This window comes from Vidua macroura, chromosome 19 (assembly GCF_024509145.1).
Source record: "Vidua macroura isolate BioBank_ID:100142 chromosome 19, ASM2450914v1, whole genome shotgun sequence".
Lineage (NCBI taxonomy): Eukaryota > Metazoa > Chordata > Aves > Passeriformes > Viduidae > Vidua > Vidua macroura.
In genome coordinates, this window is record NC_071589.1 from 5,284,716 (window position 1) to 5,300,970 (window position 16,255).

General features: G+C 45.7%; 1 protein-coding gene across 4 annotated transcripts in view; it reads right to left on the reverse strand.

Annotated features, from left to right (window-relative positions):
• Positions 1-16,255, reverse strand: part of TMEM94 (transmembrane protein 94) — a 50,749-nt gene that overhangs the window by 5,556 nt on the left and 28,938 nt on the right. For 3 of the 4 annotated variants that reach the window (XM_053994766.1, XM_053994765.1, XM_053994767.1), the window contains 17 exons: positions 15,278-15,382; positions 14,507-14,671; positions 14,061-14,270; positions 13,582-13,897; positions 12,666-12,839; positions 9,272-9,374; positions 7,862-8,079; positions 6,461-6,642; positions 6,122-6,260; positions 5,383-5,498; positions 4,432-4,531; positions 2,918-3,026; positions 2,184-2,373; positions 1,573-1,650; positions 1,098-1,183; positions 556-637; positions 107-261 (listed from right to left, as the gene is read on the reverse strand). In XM_053994766.1, coding sequence (XP_053850741.1) covers positions 107-261; positions 556-637; positions 1,098-1,183; positions 1,573-1,650; positions 2,184-2,373; positions 2,918-3,026; positions 4,432-4,531; positions 5,383-5,498; positions 6,122-6,260; positions 6,461-6,642; positions 7,862-8,079; positions 9,272-9,374; positions 12,666-12,839; positions 13,582-13,897; positions 14,061-14,270; positions 14,507-14,671; positions 15,278-15,382 — 2,528 coding nt within the window. The remainder of the gene's footprint in view (positions 1-106; positions 262-555; positions 638-1,097; positions 1,184-1,572; positions 1,651-2,183; positions 2,374-2,917; positions 3,027-4,431; positions 4,532-5,382; positions 5,499-6,121; positions 6,261-6,460; positions 6,643-7,861; positions 8,080-9,271; positions 9,375-12,665; positions 12,840-13,581; positions 13,898-14,060; positions 14,271-14,506; positions 14,672-15,277; positions 15,383-16,255) is intronic. The other variant, XR_008440029.1, reaches the window with a different exon arrangement.

Sequence of the window (16,255 nt, forward strand, 5' to 3'; positions counted from 1 at the left end):
CCTGGTGGGTCATGGAAGAGGCTGAAGCTTGTTAGAGGATTGGAATCAGTCCTCCTTGGAAAGGGCAGGAGCAGTAGGGATCTATGTGCTAGGCCCAGTTCCTCACCTGTGCAGCATGATGGAGGAGCAGACTGTGAGGTTGAGGCTGGTCGTGTTCACCCCTTTGCAGGACTCATGCAGGGTGAACCCAAAGCAGATGAGGCAGGAGCAGATGGTCAGGCTGAATTTCAGCAGGAAGCAGAGCAGGAAGTAGTGCTGAGTCTGTGAATAAGGGAAAGGAAGGAGGATGACATGGGTATGTCATTGGTACAACCTCCTCCCCATGGACCATCAGAGAATCAGTGGCTGCAAAAGACAACCTGTAGTACAGATGAGATGCTGCACTGAGGATCTGCCCTCTGGGCATCCTGGAACAGGGGATTCCCTCCCTGACTCATGCCATGGATCAATTTACTGAGCGAGCTAGGAAGGCACAGGGCCTCAGCTATGCATCAACACTGGGACAAAATTGAAGAGAAAAATGTGTGGACAATTTAAATCTGAGGGGCCACCTACCTTCTTGGGAATGGAAGTCAAGTTTTTTCCTGTTGCCATGGTCATGATGGAGCTGTGGGGAGGCTTGCCCAGGAGCGAGATACTGGAGAAAGGTAAGTTAAGCGTCTCAGTAATGTGTTCAGGCACCAGAGCTACTGTGCTTTTATCTAACATTTGAACCCAAATAACCTACTCAGACTGCTTGAAGCATTGGCACTTATCTTTACATATGCAGTAAAAGGTGTTATTCATGGCAGGTGCAGACAGAGAGAGAAGTGACTTCCAAATGTATAAGGGAGAAAAAAAACACCTGTGGTATCTTGGCCTCTACCTGACACACCACTTTCCATCACACAAGGCAGGGGTTAACACAGCAGCACACAAATGCTCCTGTCACTGTTTCCAAGCACCTTGTCAAAGCAGGTGCTGGGAATGATCCTTGCAGCCTTCTTAGCATGCTGTGGGTGAAGTCAGCGTTCTTTCAGTATGGACACAGTGAGGCTGAGGGAGTGCTCTGTGCATCCTGTGGGGAGTGGGAGGAGATTCCACCCTGACAGACTCACCTGAGCAGTGGGTAGCAGAAACAGGAGAGCCACACAATGTCTGTGGTACTGAGGATGGGGGGCAGCTGCACCAGGCAGGAGAGGAACTGGACAGAAACAACCCAGAGTGAAGAGCATGAGCAGTGCTAGGACAGACCTGTTACCCAAATCGCTGCTCTCTTCCCTGAAACACTGGGATGAACGAGTAACTGGGCTGCCACTGCACAGCCCCTCCATATGTTCCTGTGGCAGGAACTGCAGGGGATGCTACTCTACAGGGAAAAGGATTTGAAGGCAAATGTATGAGGATCAGGGAGAAGGGGCAGCGCAAGCTGACATCACTAAGTCTCTGTCTACAACTTCCCCAAACGCACTGTATAGACCTGACTGAAGGCCATGTTCCTCCCTCGAGGCTGCCCCACTGCAGCCACCCATATCCATGTGAGCCCTCCTGTCCTCTGAGCTAAACGCTGTCCCCAGCCAGGCCAGGACTCACCTGAATGACAACCAAGGTCAGCTGGCACTGCAGCAGGAAGAGGAAACACTTGCGGATCCCATATGTTGCATGCCTGGCCTGGAAGGAAGCACAAGCCCTCAGAGCCCTGCTGGGAGCAGCTGCCAGCCAAGAGCAGTTACTGGCAGGCAGGGGTAGAACATGTGGCCTTCAGGGGAAGTGGGAGGGGAGAGGATCTGGACACACTGAAAGCAAAAAGGGAAGGTCTCTTGCCTACATGGAGAGGTTCTGAAGGAAAGGCAGGATTTAGCCAAGGGGTAAGTTTGCTTAAACTCCTGGCTTTTCTAGGGTTACACTTCTCCTTAACACTGCATTGTTGCCTGGCTAGGGATCTCTGCAAGATTATACTTCATCCAGATGAACAGTATTCATGTTCTGTTGCCACAAGACACCATTTCCAATCCATTTCCAATCCATTCCCTACACCTACACAGGGCCAGGCAGGAAGTTTTTCCCTCTTGTGCTTCCTTGACAAAAGCCAGGAGACATAAACAAAGCTCCTGCTGGCAGCATTGTGGGCACCTCAAGCAGAATGCTAGTGTGAGCTCCTGGCTCTGCTCCTTGCAGAGTGGAGAGGGGATTGCTTGGCTCACCTGCTCTATGAGCCTGATGATGCTGGTGCTCTCTTCTTGGCGGAAGGACATGGAGCAGGGCAGGCTGTTGAGCTGCCCTGAGAGCTGCAGTGGGGTGAGCTCCTCAGAGCCATTGCTCAGGGTGGTGCTGGTGGCATAGCCAAAGGTCTCCCAGGAGCAGCGGGATGGGTAGAGAGGGTCCAGGGCTATACTGCAAGGACAACACGGGGGTGTTGGTGAAAGGTCTCATCCCAGCAAGGAAACTGTCTCACTGCAGTCCAGCTTAGAAAGTCACTCTGTGCTATACCATGCTCTGTATAACTTGCTCAGTAGAGAAGCCTGAGCTGTAACATGAAATTAGGATCAATCTCCCTAGAGTTTCAGTTATTCACAGAGAAATAATGAACATATTTGGGTTTGTGGCACAAGGTCAACAAATTGGCTGATCCATGGGGTACTTCCACTCTTTCACCCAGTGGAAAGCATCTGTAATGGCAGTTGGGGCACAACAGTCCAGCATGTAAGAGAGCTGTCTTCCATTCAGACATGGAAATACCTCTGTGTGTCAAGGGCCTTAAACAGACATCCCCATCCAATCCCCCCAAATCTCCCTCTTGTACACAAATGCAGCTAAAAATGGACAGAGCAATTGTGAGCACCTCCCTGCACAACCCACAGGTGTGGTGTCACCCACGGCTGGGTACTTGCTAAGATGAAGGCAAAGGCAGCTGGAGGAGGAATAGACCCTCCCCCACCTGATATCACTCTGCAGGAAGAGGCAACTGTTCCGAAGGTTGGCAGAGCTCCCCAGACAGCAGGTCACCTCCCCATACTCTTGCATGATCTTGATCATCTCACACATGGCTGCAAAGGAACAGAAGAAGCAATAGTGTGTTATGTAATTACGCACACAAAAATGCAGTGTTTCACACTCTTTCCAATCTGGATAACAAACAGATCCTTTAAAACCGCCCCATCTGATACTCACCACTCTGTACATTGAGATCCACAGTCAAAGCACATCATTAGATAGTTAATTATCTGCACACCAGGTGTTCTATATACCTGCCACTGCAGGAATTATCTGTGGTTCACAGAACTATGACCCAGAGATTGCATCTCCAGCACACCTCTTTCAGACCAGAGCTGTAGGTATAGCCTGGGTGCATAAAACAGCTTCAGCATAAAATGCTCTTGTTAGAAAACAGCAGAAATTAAATAAACCTAAATAATTCTAACTAAAAATAAATACAGTGTTTCAAACTCAGCAGCACATCACTAGTGTTGTTGCAAGTCTAAAGGAAGGGAGAGAATGTAACAAAGCACTGCAAAAGCAGTGCCACATTTAGCCATACTCAGCCCAGTTCCTGCACTCCCACCCACCACCACCTCTACCCTCTATCAGTATGTTTATTGACATCCCTGGGACCTCTAAGTCAAAGCTGCTATCTGATCTGATTTTAGTTCTGTAGCTCCATGCACAGTGCTCTGTGTATACATGGATTTTCCAGAATGCTCCAGGCAAAAAACCCCAAGCCTCCCCTCTGCAGATTCCCTTGTAAACACCTTCACTAAATGCCTGGTGCACAAAGACCTGCAGCACAGTGAGGGGTTGGATCAAGTGGGGAGCTGTCACTTCTGTCAGAGAGAGGAAATTTGGGCACTAAGTGTGAAGGCAGACTGGACTGTGATTGACATGCTGGAAACTGTGACCAGAGGTACTAAAATGGCAAATCATAATGATGCTCCACACTTACTGGAGATTTGGCAGTTATTTGCCAGTTGAGCACTCAGCCCCTTTCTTTAAGTAATACCTCAGAGAGAGAGAAATGTTGTCCTTTCTGCTTCCTGCAATCAAAAACTGCAAAGCAGCAGAAGGTGTTGACAGCAACTGCCTGGGAAAAATTCTTCTGGGAAGTGATTTCTGAATTATAGAAGAGTTGTGAGCAGAGATCAAAGTCTCCTGGTACACTGATAACACTTATTTAATGAAAGGCAGTAGCATTTTGGATGTTTGCTTTTGTGACTCTTATGAATGCAAATTGAAAGGAGTGGTTCTCAGCCCAATTCAGCAGCTGGACAACAGCTGCACTAAAATTCACTTAACACCTGTCTCCCCACAGGTAGCAACAGAGGGTAATTAATATCAGTATGTCCTTCTAAATTACTGGAAGGTATCCCCTTCCCTTCACCCATGTCCTCACTTCAATAAGCCAGACCAAGGAGCTGGGGAAGAAATTCATGGATAGGAGTAGGAAAGGCCACTTACTCTCTGGGGTGCAGTCTGTGAACAGGGGCACCAGCAAAGGCACATTGTCAATGTTCTGGAGGTGAGGTCTCACCTGGTGGATCCCCCGGGGGAGTTTGGCCTGAAAAAGGACAGATTAAGCAGGGAGTGTGAGAGAGGCATTTCAGAGGGAACTGCTGAAATGAGAATGATGATTCCTAGAATTATGCAACTTCAAGATCAGATACAAACTTATGTTCCAGCAGACAGAACTGGCTTTCTCAAGCCACTGCCAAAAATTTTCTGATAAAGTTCTACACTGACCTGCCAAGCTGCCTGTGCTTGCCCTCAGGGTTTGTAAGGTCAGTGTGACAAACCTGTGCTCAAGGATTTGTAAGGACTTTTTGCCTGTGTGGAGAATCTAGTCAGACACATCTGCTGTCTTCTAGCAACTGGATCTATTTCAATTGCAGCCACATAACCTGCAGCAAGGCAAGAAGGGTTCTTGTCTTCTAAAACCAGGCCTAAAAGATTTTTTTGATCTGTATCTCTGATATTCCTGTAATCTCTGCTGAAGGTGTGTGAGGTCTTTCTGAAGCAGGAAGGGCTTGTCTCACACTCTGACCACTGGGCAGCACCAGACTGTGGCTCATAGCTGGAGGAGAGAGTGTTTCTTCTATCTGCATGGAAAGTGGGGATGTTCCACTCCCTGCCCAGCCCATGAGACCCAGAGGAACTGAGATGCAGGTCTCAAGGTTACCCCATGTTTGGTAACCTCCACTCCTAAACTCCAAAGCAAAGAGCTGTTCAGCTCTTTGTAACTAACTGAGAGAATCCCAAATTTCCCAGGCTCTAGATACCAAGCTTGAAGAGAGAAATCAGGGGTCCCAATGGAAACTAATCTCCTTCGAAGAGGAATTTCCTCTGGGAGTACTGAGGTGACACTCCTGCCCATGACAACAGGAGGAGGTGTACAGGGAGAGAGGCCCTCACCCTGTTACAGTCCTCCAGGAAGCTGGGGATATCGCTGTCTGTTGGCTGGAAGCTGATGAGATCCGAGTGCCCCTCCTCTTCCATCAGCAGAAGCCCCTCCACATCATCTCGGGAAACTGGAGCAGAGAGAAGCAGCATAAACAACAATCACAAACCTGCCTCTGCCACCCCTGTGCCACCCATGTGGGACATGCACGTGGCACTGCAGAAGCCTGGAAACCTGAAGCCTGATTTTCTGGGTTAGCAACACTCAGATCTCCCACTCAGTCATATAAAATGCAGTATTTTTAGATGACTAATCTGTTCAGAGGTAGGTAAGTGAGCCTAGTCTCTGATCTTTTGAGACACGATACTTTATCTGTTCTGCTGTCCTTCTAGGGGAAGAGAATAAAGAAATCACAGCTGAAGTAAGAAAATAAAGAGTAATGCACAGGCAAGGGACCTTCAGTGGCTTGACCAGGACCCCAGCAAGAACCAGAAGCACTCATGAGCACATAAATTCATGCTAGTTGGTGCACAGAAGGGTGTCTGTTTCCAAAAACTTGGTACTGGCTGGCTAGAAAGGTTATAAATGTAAAGTGATGTCACTTACACACACGCACCTCAGGCCCATTCTGAGTTTTGTACTCAAAGCTCTGAAGATCAAGTGTCTAGTTTGGACACAGGAACCTATGAATGGGTTTAAAAGAACCACCCAGGAAACACATGGCATTCAGAGTGGCCAAGGCACAGTTCTCACCCTGATGGAGGTCATCGTGCAGGGAGCCAGCATGGCTGGGGCTGGATGGGGGGATCTCTGAGCCAGGCACATCACCATTGGGTGTTAAGGATATGTGGCAATTCCAGCCAGTCTCCAGGCCCATTTTCTCAGCAAACACCTGTGGGTGAGCAGACAAAGGGTTTTAGAGTGGCTGCCCAGGCCAGAGCACTGCAGACTGATGCCATACTGGAGCACAGGTACCTTCTGGACTCATTAGTGGGCTGAATCAGATTAACCTTAGATTGCACTGAAGCTAAACTCTCCACTCAGACAACCAGGGGCCATGCAAGGTCAGGGGGTTCAGCAAAGACAGCTTACCTTGCTTTTGAGCTCATCTTCCAGGGAGAAGTAGACAAAACGAATGCAGGCATTGACCAATCCATCAATGAGGCGGACAATGTCAAGGCGGGCCTGATACTGAGATGAGACCATTCCCATGAAGATCTGTCCACTCAGAGCCTGGATACAGTCTTCCTTCTCCATCACTTCCCCAATCCCTTCTTCAGGCATGCAAACAACACGCAATCCCATTGAGATATGAGGGGCCACATGTGCATCAGACAAAGTACACATGGTGGGGAGGCCACCAAGGTGACAACCAAGGACACGGTATCCAGACACAGAAATGTGCAGGAACACAAACACAGGAGGAAAGATGAAGAGACATCCATTTGTCCCAGCATATCCAGTCACAGAAGTGGTTTCAGGATGTCCCCAGATAGGAGACCAAGAACACAAGTGGGAAACGGCAAGCGTGAAAAGGAAAAAGATAAAACAGAAGGCAGGGATCAGTCACAAGGTATTTGGGTAGAAAGGTCAAGGATGTGTGCTTCATAATGTTCACGTGTGCTTTTAAAACACATCCTACTGTGCCTAACAACATGGTAAGTCTAGCTGAGGCACAGCGGCATCAGAGCACGATGGGGCTGATGCAAAGGAACTGAATCATGTTCCCTGCAAACACTTGCAAAAAGCCTGCAAAGGCTCTTTGACAGGGTTCCATCACCATCGCCACATCAGTCTGTGATGAATGGGAGCTGGATGCAGCATGCAGAACAAAATAATAAAACACTTCATACAGTTGCAAGGCTTGCCACAGGTGGGACTCAAAAGTGTTTTGAAAACAGTCACAACTGTTCCTAGCTGTTGGAAACCCCACTAGTCACATTTTACAGAATGGGAGACCAAGGCAGAAAGAAGTTAAGACTGGTTTTCCAAAAGAGCCTCCTGGATTTATGTAATGGTATGTGCTTCCTTCTCAGTTTCCATTGCTGTTCTGAAGGACATGTACATGTCATGTTCATGTAGTGGGAATCAGTTCCTTCAGTACAGCAACAAAATTGATCAAGGAATAATAGTTGCATAGCACTATACATTTCAATCCTTTGAAAAGCCCATCATATATGATTTCCATAAAATCAGACAAATAGCAAAACAAGTACTGAAATACCCAGAAGTCTTGACTCTCTGTAGCCTACTTTAGAAACAGACTACCCACAAGGAGAATTTCTCTGTAAGCTTCAATAACTTAACTAGAAATACCCCAGCAGCTGCCACATCATTACTTCCTCCAAAAACACATCTACTTCAGAAACTCTTCCTACCAAATTTCCATCTGCTACTCCGAATAAGAATGCTCTTACAGCTCTAGACTAGATCAGATGCAGCCCCTGGGCCAGCAGCAGACCTGGTTGCAGCCAGGACTGCAGACTCACATACCATCTGAGCTCCAGCTATTCCTGCGGCTGCTCTGTTTGATGGGAGTGGTCCCGGGGAGGTCGCAGCATGTGAAGATCGCGCTCTGCCCCGGCACCTGCACCAGCTCAATGCACTTGCCATTGAGCTGGGAGGACAAGGCACAGTGCATTGGCTTGTATGCAAAGGCAGAGCAGTATCCTGACAGGCAGGCTCGCTGGTAGAAATCCAGCACCTTCTTCCTATGTGGAAGAGAGAAAAAACAGGCAAAGTTAGCAAAAGTGTGCCACATTTCTGACAATACAGAAATGCTGTAGTTACATGTATTTGGAAAAATGTCTTCCATAAAGAGTGGTTAGAAAGTCTGAAGAAGCCTTTCCCTACTGCTTCTGCATTCTCCATGCTGCTGGCACTGCAGGGCAGCAAGAACACATATTCCAACAGGAGCAGTGGTAAATGTTTCTGTTCGCTCATCAGATTGATGGGTATGAACACAGAGCTCTTCAAATACACTTATTAATCTAATATGCTCTATATGGCTGCCAGATGACTCCAAGAAAGTTCACTGCATGACAGAAGAAGCTTAATTCATTAGACATAATTTATCTGTAGGGAAATAAACACCAAAGAGGGAACTGACAACTCTGACAACAGGATCTATGGCAGAGATAGTTGCAGGAGCAGACTTTTCTCCTATCTCCTTTCAGAGTCTGGGTCCCAGGAGCTGTATTTAGTCAATATTCAGTCACTGAAATAAGGTAAAGTTCCTTCTCTAAGCTGAATTCACAAAGGTAACAAATTAGACTATACATGAGATTTTTAATTTGCTTGTAACATCATCAATAGTCCAAGAAGGATAAGTGGCAGTTTTTTCACACTTGAGGATAAACAGATTTAGAAGAACAATGTGAAAAGGCAGTGAAACTAAATGTTACTGGTCTGCTGTGCTAAGAGGAACAGCAATTCAGCCTGTAGATGAAAATGCAGCACACACTGTCAGATACTGCAGCAGGACTCCAAGAGCGTGATGCATTGTGTGGACTGATTCAGGCACAATTGATCATTTTGCATTTCATGTAAGACAACACATTTTTCTTGAAAAGCAACAAAAAATTCTCTGCCACCAGCATGACCTGATTATAATTCAGTCCTACTGCACAGTACAGTCAGAATCAACTTACAAGAGGACAATATCCCAACAGATACAGTAAGAAGTGGCTTGCTCTTCCAGTCCAACTGAATGCTTGTTGCTATCTGATCTCTTACATGCTATGATAACAATTAATTACAAGCAGAGATGGCTCATGTTCATAACCTACTTGAAGCCCTTAAAAAGCTTAACAAGCATCACAAAAAGAATTTTAACAGAGTGACCAGGTTTCCTCTGCGTTTTATCTGCAGCTCCTGAATGCCCCCAATGGGAAAGCTGCCCACCTGTCAGAGCCAGAGAGGGGGTAGATATCGGTACCATCCCAAAAGTCAGTGCAGGCCTCAAGGATGATGTCAGCTGTCCCATGAGAAAACATCTGCTCAGTGCCTGAAGTGTAGGAGAACAATGAGTCAGCATCACATATACAGCTCCCAGGAAGAGCATATCACACCAACTCCTCCCTTATTTGTTAAAACTTGAGTGTTCCCACAAAATGCTTTGATGCATTCCAGATATCCCCTTTTCCTCTGCTGAAGTCTTCAGTCTCCATCAAGAAATTTTTCAGAATTGATGATGCACCTGCAACTTTGTCTAATTGTGGATTCAAACAAGGCTGTGATAAAATATGAGCCATGTAGTCCCTTCCTATTCTCCCCTTACCCTGTGTATCAATCCTGCTCCTATAAAGGTGGGATAATATCTTGCTCCTGCATCCCACAGAGCAGAAGAAGAGAAATTCCATTGTGCCTCTTGTCATGAAAGTACAAGCAGCAGTGATGAGCCTATGGGGATCAAAGTCTGCCTACGCTGCAAAGTACATTCATTTTTAGGCCAGACGTGGAACTAAAGGGTAAGAGCTATTCTTGAACACTTTTCATTCAAGTAGCAGAAGATAATTTGACAGTGTGACCTGTGAGATAACAGCCTGTTTCACATTTTCACCCTGAAAATGTGTTAAATCAGGATGGGTCAAAAGTTCAGTATAAGAGACTCTAAAAATGTTGTATTTAGGGAAGAACTGAAAATCAACGGACACCACAGCTTGTCCTGGTTTTCTTTCTCCCCCTATTTAATTTTTAATACAGACTCAAAATCTCTTATTCCCTCTTGTAGTCAGAGGTCTCAAAAAGTTTTTCTCAGAGGTGTGTGACACCCCTGATGCAGGTCCCAGGCATAGGACACAAGTTCAGGGACGTGGGGCTCTCTCCCTCCACACCTCCTGCTCCCTCTCATTTTTATCAACCCATTAACATTTCCTGCACGTAGAGTCTCCCTTCCCTCCTCCAGCTGCTCTGTGACTTTGTCCCCAAGAGCTTCAAAGCTGAGCTAATTAAAAAAAAAAAATCCGCAAAAACAAAACAAAACAAAACAAAAAAAAAAAAAAAAAAAAAAAAAAAAAAAAAAAAACAAAAAAAAAAAACCACACTGCCAAGAAAAATGAGCCCAAAGGCTTCTTGCAGGCATTGTTGCTGACTGCTAATGCTCACACTGGCTGGTGAAACCCAGAGCCAATAATATCTCCTCAACACAAACCAGCCAGGGACGTTCAGGAACACTGGAGGATTTTCCAAAACATAGCAGCTCTCTGCTTTTGCTATAAATAGTCATCACAAGCCAAGTTTATCAGCATAACAAACCTCCAAGACGAATAAGAGCTGTGTGTGAAAGAAGGAGCCTGTCTCAGGGACATAAAGGAGCACTTGTGCAGAGCTCTGGTTAATTTTATTGTATAAACACCTAATCCTTCCCACCTTGCTCCTAAGGTCAGATAGTCCTTGCTCAGAAAGAGGGAACAAGAGATGTTTATCCATGCAAAACCTATGTCCTGGACACAGAGCAAGAGCTTGCAATGACCACATGCACAGATGTACCCATGCTCACGCCTGTCTGCAACTGCAATCCATTTCCCATTAATTCCCACCAGAATCCCACACCACAGCCCTGCTAAGGGGAAGGTGGCAATGACTGCAGACACTATAAACTGCAAGGAGTTCACTGAGCTGTCCTTGCCAGTAAAATGAGCTCAGACTTTTCCCTTCCCAAATCATGAACTCTCAGGCCAGGATTTCTCTGGCAAAAGGGGAGAAAACAAATTAACAGGGCGGGGGTATGACCAGCCATTCATGCTGCTGGGACTCATTGGGAAGAACCAAACTGCTCCAGCTGAGCCAATGAGACAGATCAAAAGGAATGGAGCAGTGCAGCTCCAGCAAAGGAAGACAGAGATGGTATCAAGCCATTTTCCTCAGTGGAAGACATCGTGAGCGCCTCATTTCCATGTGGTTACTATGGATCTGGGATGAGCACTGCCAGATGGTGAGACACGTATTTCAATAGAATAGTAAGGGAACATACAGATAAGCTGCCTCCTATTTCTGCTACAGCTGTAGAATTTATGTATCTTGCTTTGACTGCAGCATGTCATGGAAGTGGGTGGACTCCAAGATTTATTCACAAATAATGTGTGGAGAGAGGTAAGTTATGATCATCTGGTCTGACTTGTGCATAAACAGAGCCATTTGACTTCACCCAATGTTATCTGCACAATCCAGTATTTCTGGTTCTAAAATGGCAGTATTTTAGGAAATTTCAAGGGATAAGACTATTGTGTGAGAGGGGTTCCAATGGTTAACCAAACCCAACTGGCAAAATTCCTCTTAGAATTTACTCTAGACAGCATAATCCAGGTCACACCTATTCGTCTGAGCTCCAGGCTCTAACCTAAACCGTTTAAAACTGAGGATAAGGAGTTGAAATGAGGCAACATTAAAGGTTTTTTCTCTAAACTAAAAATCTCAGCATCAAAACAATTCCCACTTACAAAGGCAAGATAGTAGCAATCAGAACAAATGAAAAAGCTCCTCCCCAGATACAGACAAAAATTTAAGAAGTGGGTGAGAGAAGACAATTTAACCTGGTAAAACTCTGGCCAGCAAAATGATCATATTTCAGATTCAATATTGAACATATGTCAACTCTAGAGAGCCAAGTTCAGTCAATTTAAGGAATTACAAAGAGACTAAGAGCTCTGACAGGCAAGCTGTTAAATCTTTCTGAGGTGCTTTAAGACCTCAACCAGCTGTACATCCTTTCCATCCTAGTCCATTCCTATGAGAGAAGGAAGGCGTAGAAAGAGCGGAGAAGTCTGCATGACTTCAGGTTTATATTCATGGTCACTGTGAGTTTGCATGGGAGTTCTGTGATTTCTTATTAGTATGCAATATAGGACTGTGTAAAGTAATACACTAGATATCTCACAAAGATATTGGTTTATGATTTATCAGAAGGATGAGCATTATTAACTAAAACCCAGAGTGATATTCAATCCCTTGCAGTATTAGTTTCATTACCATCATAAAGCCTATTAAAAAATCAGTAAACCCATACCATACTCTGTACTGCCATTTGTTCACAGAAAACAGGTCTACTACATGCTATCTAAAATATGTTTTAAAAATTATTTGTGATCCTGGAGTGAGTCAAGGCTGGGAAGAATCCCCCCCCTCAGAATACCACAGATGATCACTGAGGTTTCTTAATCATATCTGCACTGGCCATGGGCAGAGCAGGGGCATCACCCCACAGGGACTCCAGGCTCTTCCAGCCTGACATTTTCTGGGCTCTCTGAGGAAATCTCCCCCTGTGCCAAGTGGGTGCCAGGGAAAGAGGCAGCCTTACTGGTAGTGGTGTCCTTCACAAACAGATTAATCATGTGGCTCAAGGGGGGTCTCCTCTTGGTGATGGATGAAAGCTTCCCCAGGATGGTTTCCTTAACCATCTCATCACTTGGCAAGCGATACAAAGCCAAATAGTTCTCCTGCTTGAAAAGATCTTTAGCACCTGGTGTGAAACCTGAAACATGAACACAAGGAGGAGGAAAATCAGACTCTAATCAATGCAAAAGAAAAGTCCCTTTTGATTCTGTGCCACCCACTTTGCCTGTGATCATTCTGACACCTCCCCAGCAATTGGTAGGTGAGCTGTGCTCACTATTCATCTATGTAAATATGGCTCAAGATCTAGGATAAAAAACACTCCAAAGTGTAGTAATCCAAAGATTAGTAATTACAGTGTTCATGCTCTTGTTTACTGATGAGAGTAACTGTGACATCACAGGACAGGCACGGAAGTGAGTTCAAGTTTCCAGTTTTTAATCCTAATGTTACCTCTAACCTCTTACTGGCCCCATGCCTCCATTTTCCCACCTGTAAAATGAGCAGAGGTACATAATTTATCCCCAAACTCCCTGTAAAGCCCTACTGTAAAGACAGGCTAGATATCTGTTAATTAGCAGGTATTCTTTGTCTCCTAATGAGACTGGCAGACTCACACCAGGAGAATATGAAGTCTAGCCAGGGCTGGCTGGCACTATCCTTGATAACATTTGTTCCTTGGATAGCACTGACAATGTCAGAACTTGCCAAAAGCCATCTCTTTAATAAACTCCTTTGGCAACCAAACAACAACACAGTCAGCTCTGTATTTCCACCTCCTCAGCAAACAGGACTGGGGAAATATTCTCATGCTCTCTAAGGATTAAGTGTCTATTGACAGCTCTGATTTCTCTGTGTCTGTTCATCCAGTTCCTCCTCACCTATCAGCCTGGCAAGCTCACAGAGGCCCCAGGGCACATGGACAGGCAGCACAGCATTGTGAGTCTCCTGCAGGGCGATGTTGCAGAGGTGGTCGGAGAAGCGGCACAGCCGCTCGGTCACGCCAGCGTTGCACAGGTTGAGCAACACGTTCAGGCCCAGAGGCTTGAGGGAATTCAGGTGCATGTGCCAGTTGGAGTCATCAAACTGGATGCAGGAGGGGTTCTGCTGGTCTTGGGACAGGCTGAGCATCTCCAGGTGGTAGTCACACACAAAGTCTTCAGCCTCACAAGCCAACACCTCGCTGTCTCCAACAACCTGGTCCAACAGGCAGAGAAATTGTAGTTTGTTACAGTGAATATAGCTTGAGCCGAGAATCCTGCAGGGAATTCCCAGTTAAATTCCCCAACAGTGGGGACTCTATGGGTTTGTGTTATGGCTCCACAAAAGCCTACTTGTGTGCCCCTCCAGTAAGTCTTACCTGAGTATGTTCCTCCTCTCCACCCTCCGTGTCCTTGCTAAAGCTCACGTTGGATCCAGAAGGATGTTTGCTTCTGCTGTTTGGCTTTCGGTGGGCAGAGGCTTCAGGAGCCTTTGGAGCATCACCAGACCAGTTGTTCCTCTCCTGTTCATTGGCCATGTGCACTGTGTCTGCCAGGGGGCCAGAGAGCAAAGCATCTCTTTCATGGGGCTGTGGGAGACCAAGAGAGCAAAGGGTGGTGATTCAGCAGTTGAACACAAGGCACTGCTGATTCACCTGCTGCTTCAGGACTCCTGTAGAAAAGGATCCTTACTTGCTTCTTCATCTTTAAGCAAAGAATTGTGACACGGGACTTCTCTACAAGGCCTCTCTATAATATGACTTTGTGTGTCAGTCAAACTATGATTGCAGCCAACACATTATATTACGGACTAAGGATCACTTACCTCATCTTCCATCTCAGGATGACAGAAGGACCGTGTGGAAAGCTCATCAGTCAGGTCTTCGTGGCTGTCATGAGGTGGTTCCACTTTCCCACTGAAGAACAGAACAGTCTCTGGGCTGGGGTTTGGCCAGGAAAGAATCCCCTGCTTGTCTACACAGCAGAGCACCTAGAACATCCCACAACACCCCCAAGAAAGCAAAAATCTTAGTGAAAACATCTGTGTTCATTCATAGTTGTAAATATCATGACTTTAATAAACACATGGTAGGATAGACAAGTCTCTCCTTTGCCAACTTTCTCTCTTAAGAAACTGCACCTAATAACACTCCACAAAATCCACTAATTCCTTGCTCTAATAAGACTGATGGGTTGTTTAACACCAATTTTACTTCACCATATTACAAAACTAGGCATGAAGACCAAGGGAAGGAAGCAACTATTCAACCTATTTCACCACCTAGTACTTTACCAGGACCCAAAACAGCTGGTTCTTGCACAGGAATCAAGAGGATAATTTAACCAGAACCAGAGCTGGAAGATACAGACATCCTGTCAGATGTCACAGAGTATCTCAAACCATTGTTTTAGCCTGTAAATGTGCTTGGACATGACAAGACAGTTATAAATGCTTCTAGAAAGACAGGTGCCTGAAGGGTTTCTAATTCTAGCACAGTGAACTGATTGCAGTCTGTGCTCAGGGAAGGATAACATGAATGATGCAAATGAAGCATCCTTGCAGGGCTCCTCTTTCTGACAACCCAGCAATACTCACAGTGACAGATCCCAGACTGTGGAGCAAGCTGGAAGTGAAGCTCAGAGTTGGGGATTTGCCTTTTAAAACACAGAGGAAGTGGCTCCAGATACAGCGTATCATTTCCTGAGGAGGGAAGCAGAGGACATCAGCCAGTTAGAGACTCATTCAGTGGAAGATGAAGGGAGAGAAGGAAAAAAAGGGAGTATGACATTACCTGCTTTCACTTTCAACACAGGGATACACTGTAAGATAGACATCAGTCTCTGTGGGAACCTGTTACCTGATACAGTGCTGGTGTTCTCCAGGGAAAAGCATTTATTCCCCTTTCCACTGATTGCTAACAGTCAGTCTGATTGTTGAATTGAGAATTTACTGAAACTACCTCTTGTCTACCCAAAACCACAGAAATGAATTCTGAAGTGAGCTCATTTTGAGTGAATCAGTTATCACCTCTTGGTGTTTTTATCCTGAAGGAACTCAGCCCCTTGGATTGTGGAGTTTGAGGCCTTTCAGTTCCCACCACCATGCTGCAAATCAGGTAAAGGATGGGGTCCCTGTGGTGAGGTGACTTGTTCAAGGTTACTTACTGAGGCAATGATAGCATCAGAAACAAAGCCAAAGTGCCCTGACTACTCCATTTTTGCAAAAGAATTGTAATGGAGCAGAAAGAAGGGGATATTTTGAAAAATTAAGATGTCCAGTTGGAACCCTTCATTTTCTACACAGACATGTTTCAGAGGGAGTCTGGATGGCAGCAATCAATCAAAGCACCAGAGCTGTGTGTTTTCCTCTGGAATCCTAAAGCCAGCAAAACCATGGTTGAATTACTGTGTTATTTTACTGCTTTTTAGCTGTTACTCTGGAATACTGTGACTGCAGAGCACTCCAAAGCTCCTCAAATCATGCTCCCTGGATCCTAATGGTTAGTACAGAGTAAGCTCAAATGCAAAACAATCCAGAGCTATCACCAAGAAAAAAAAAAAAAAAAAAAAGCTC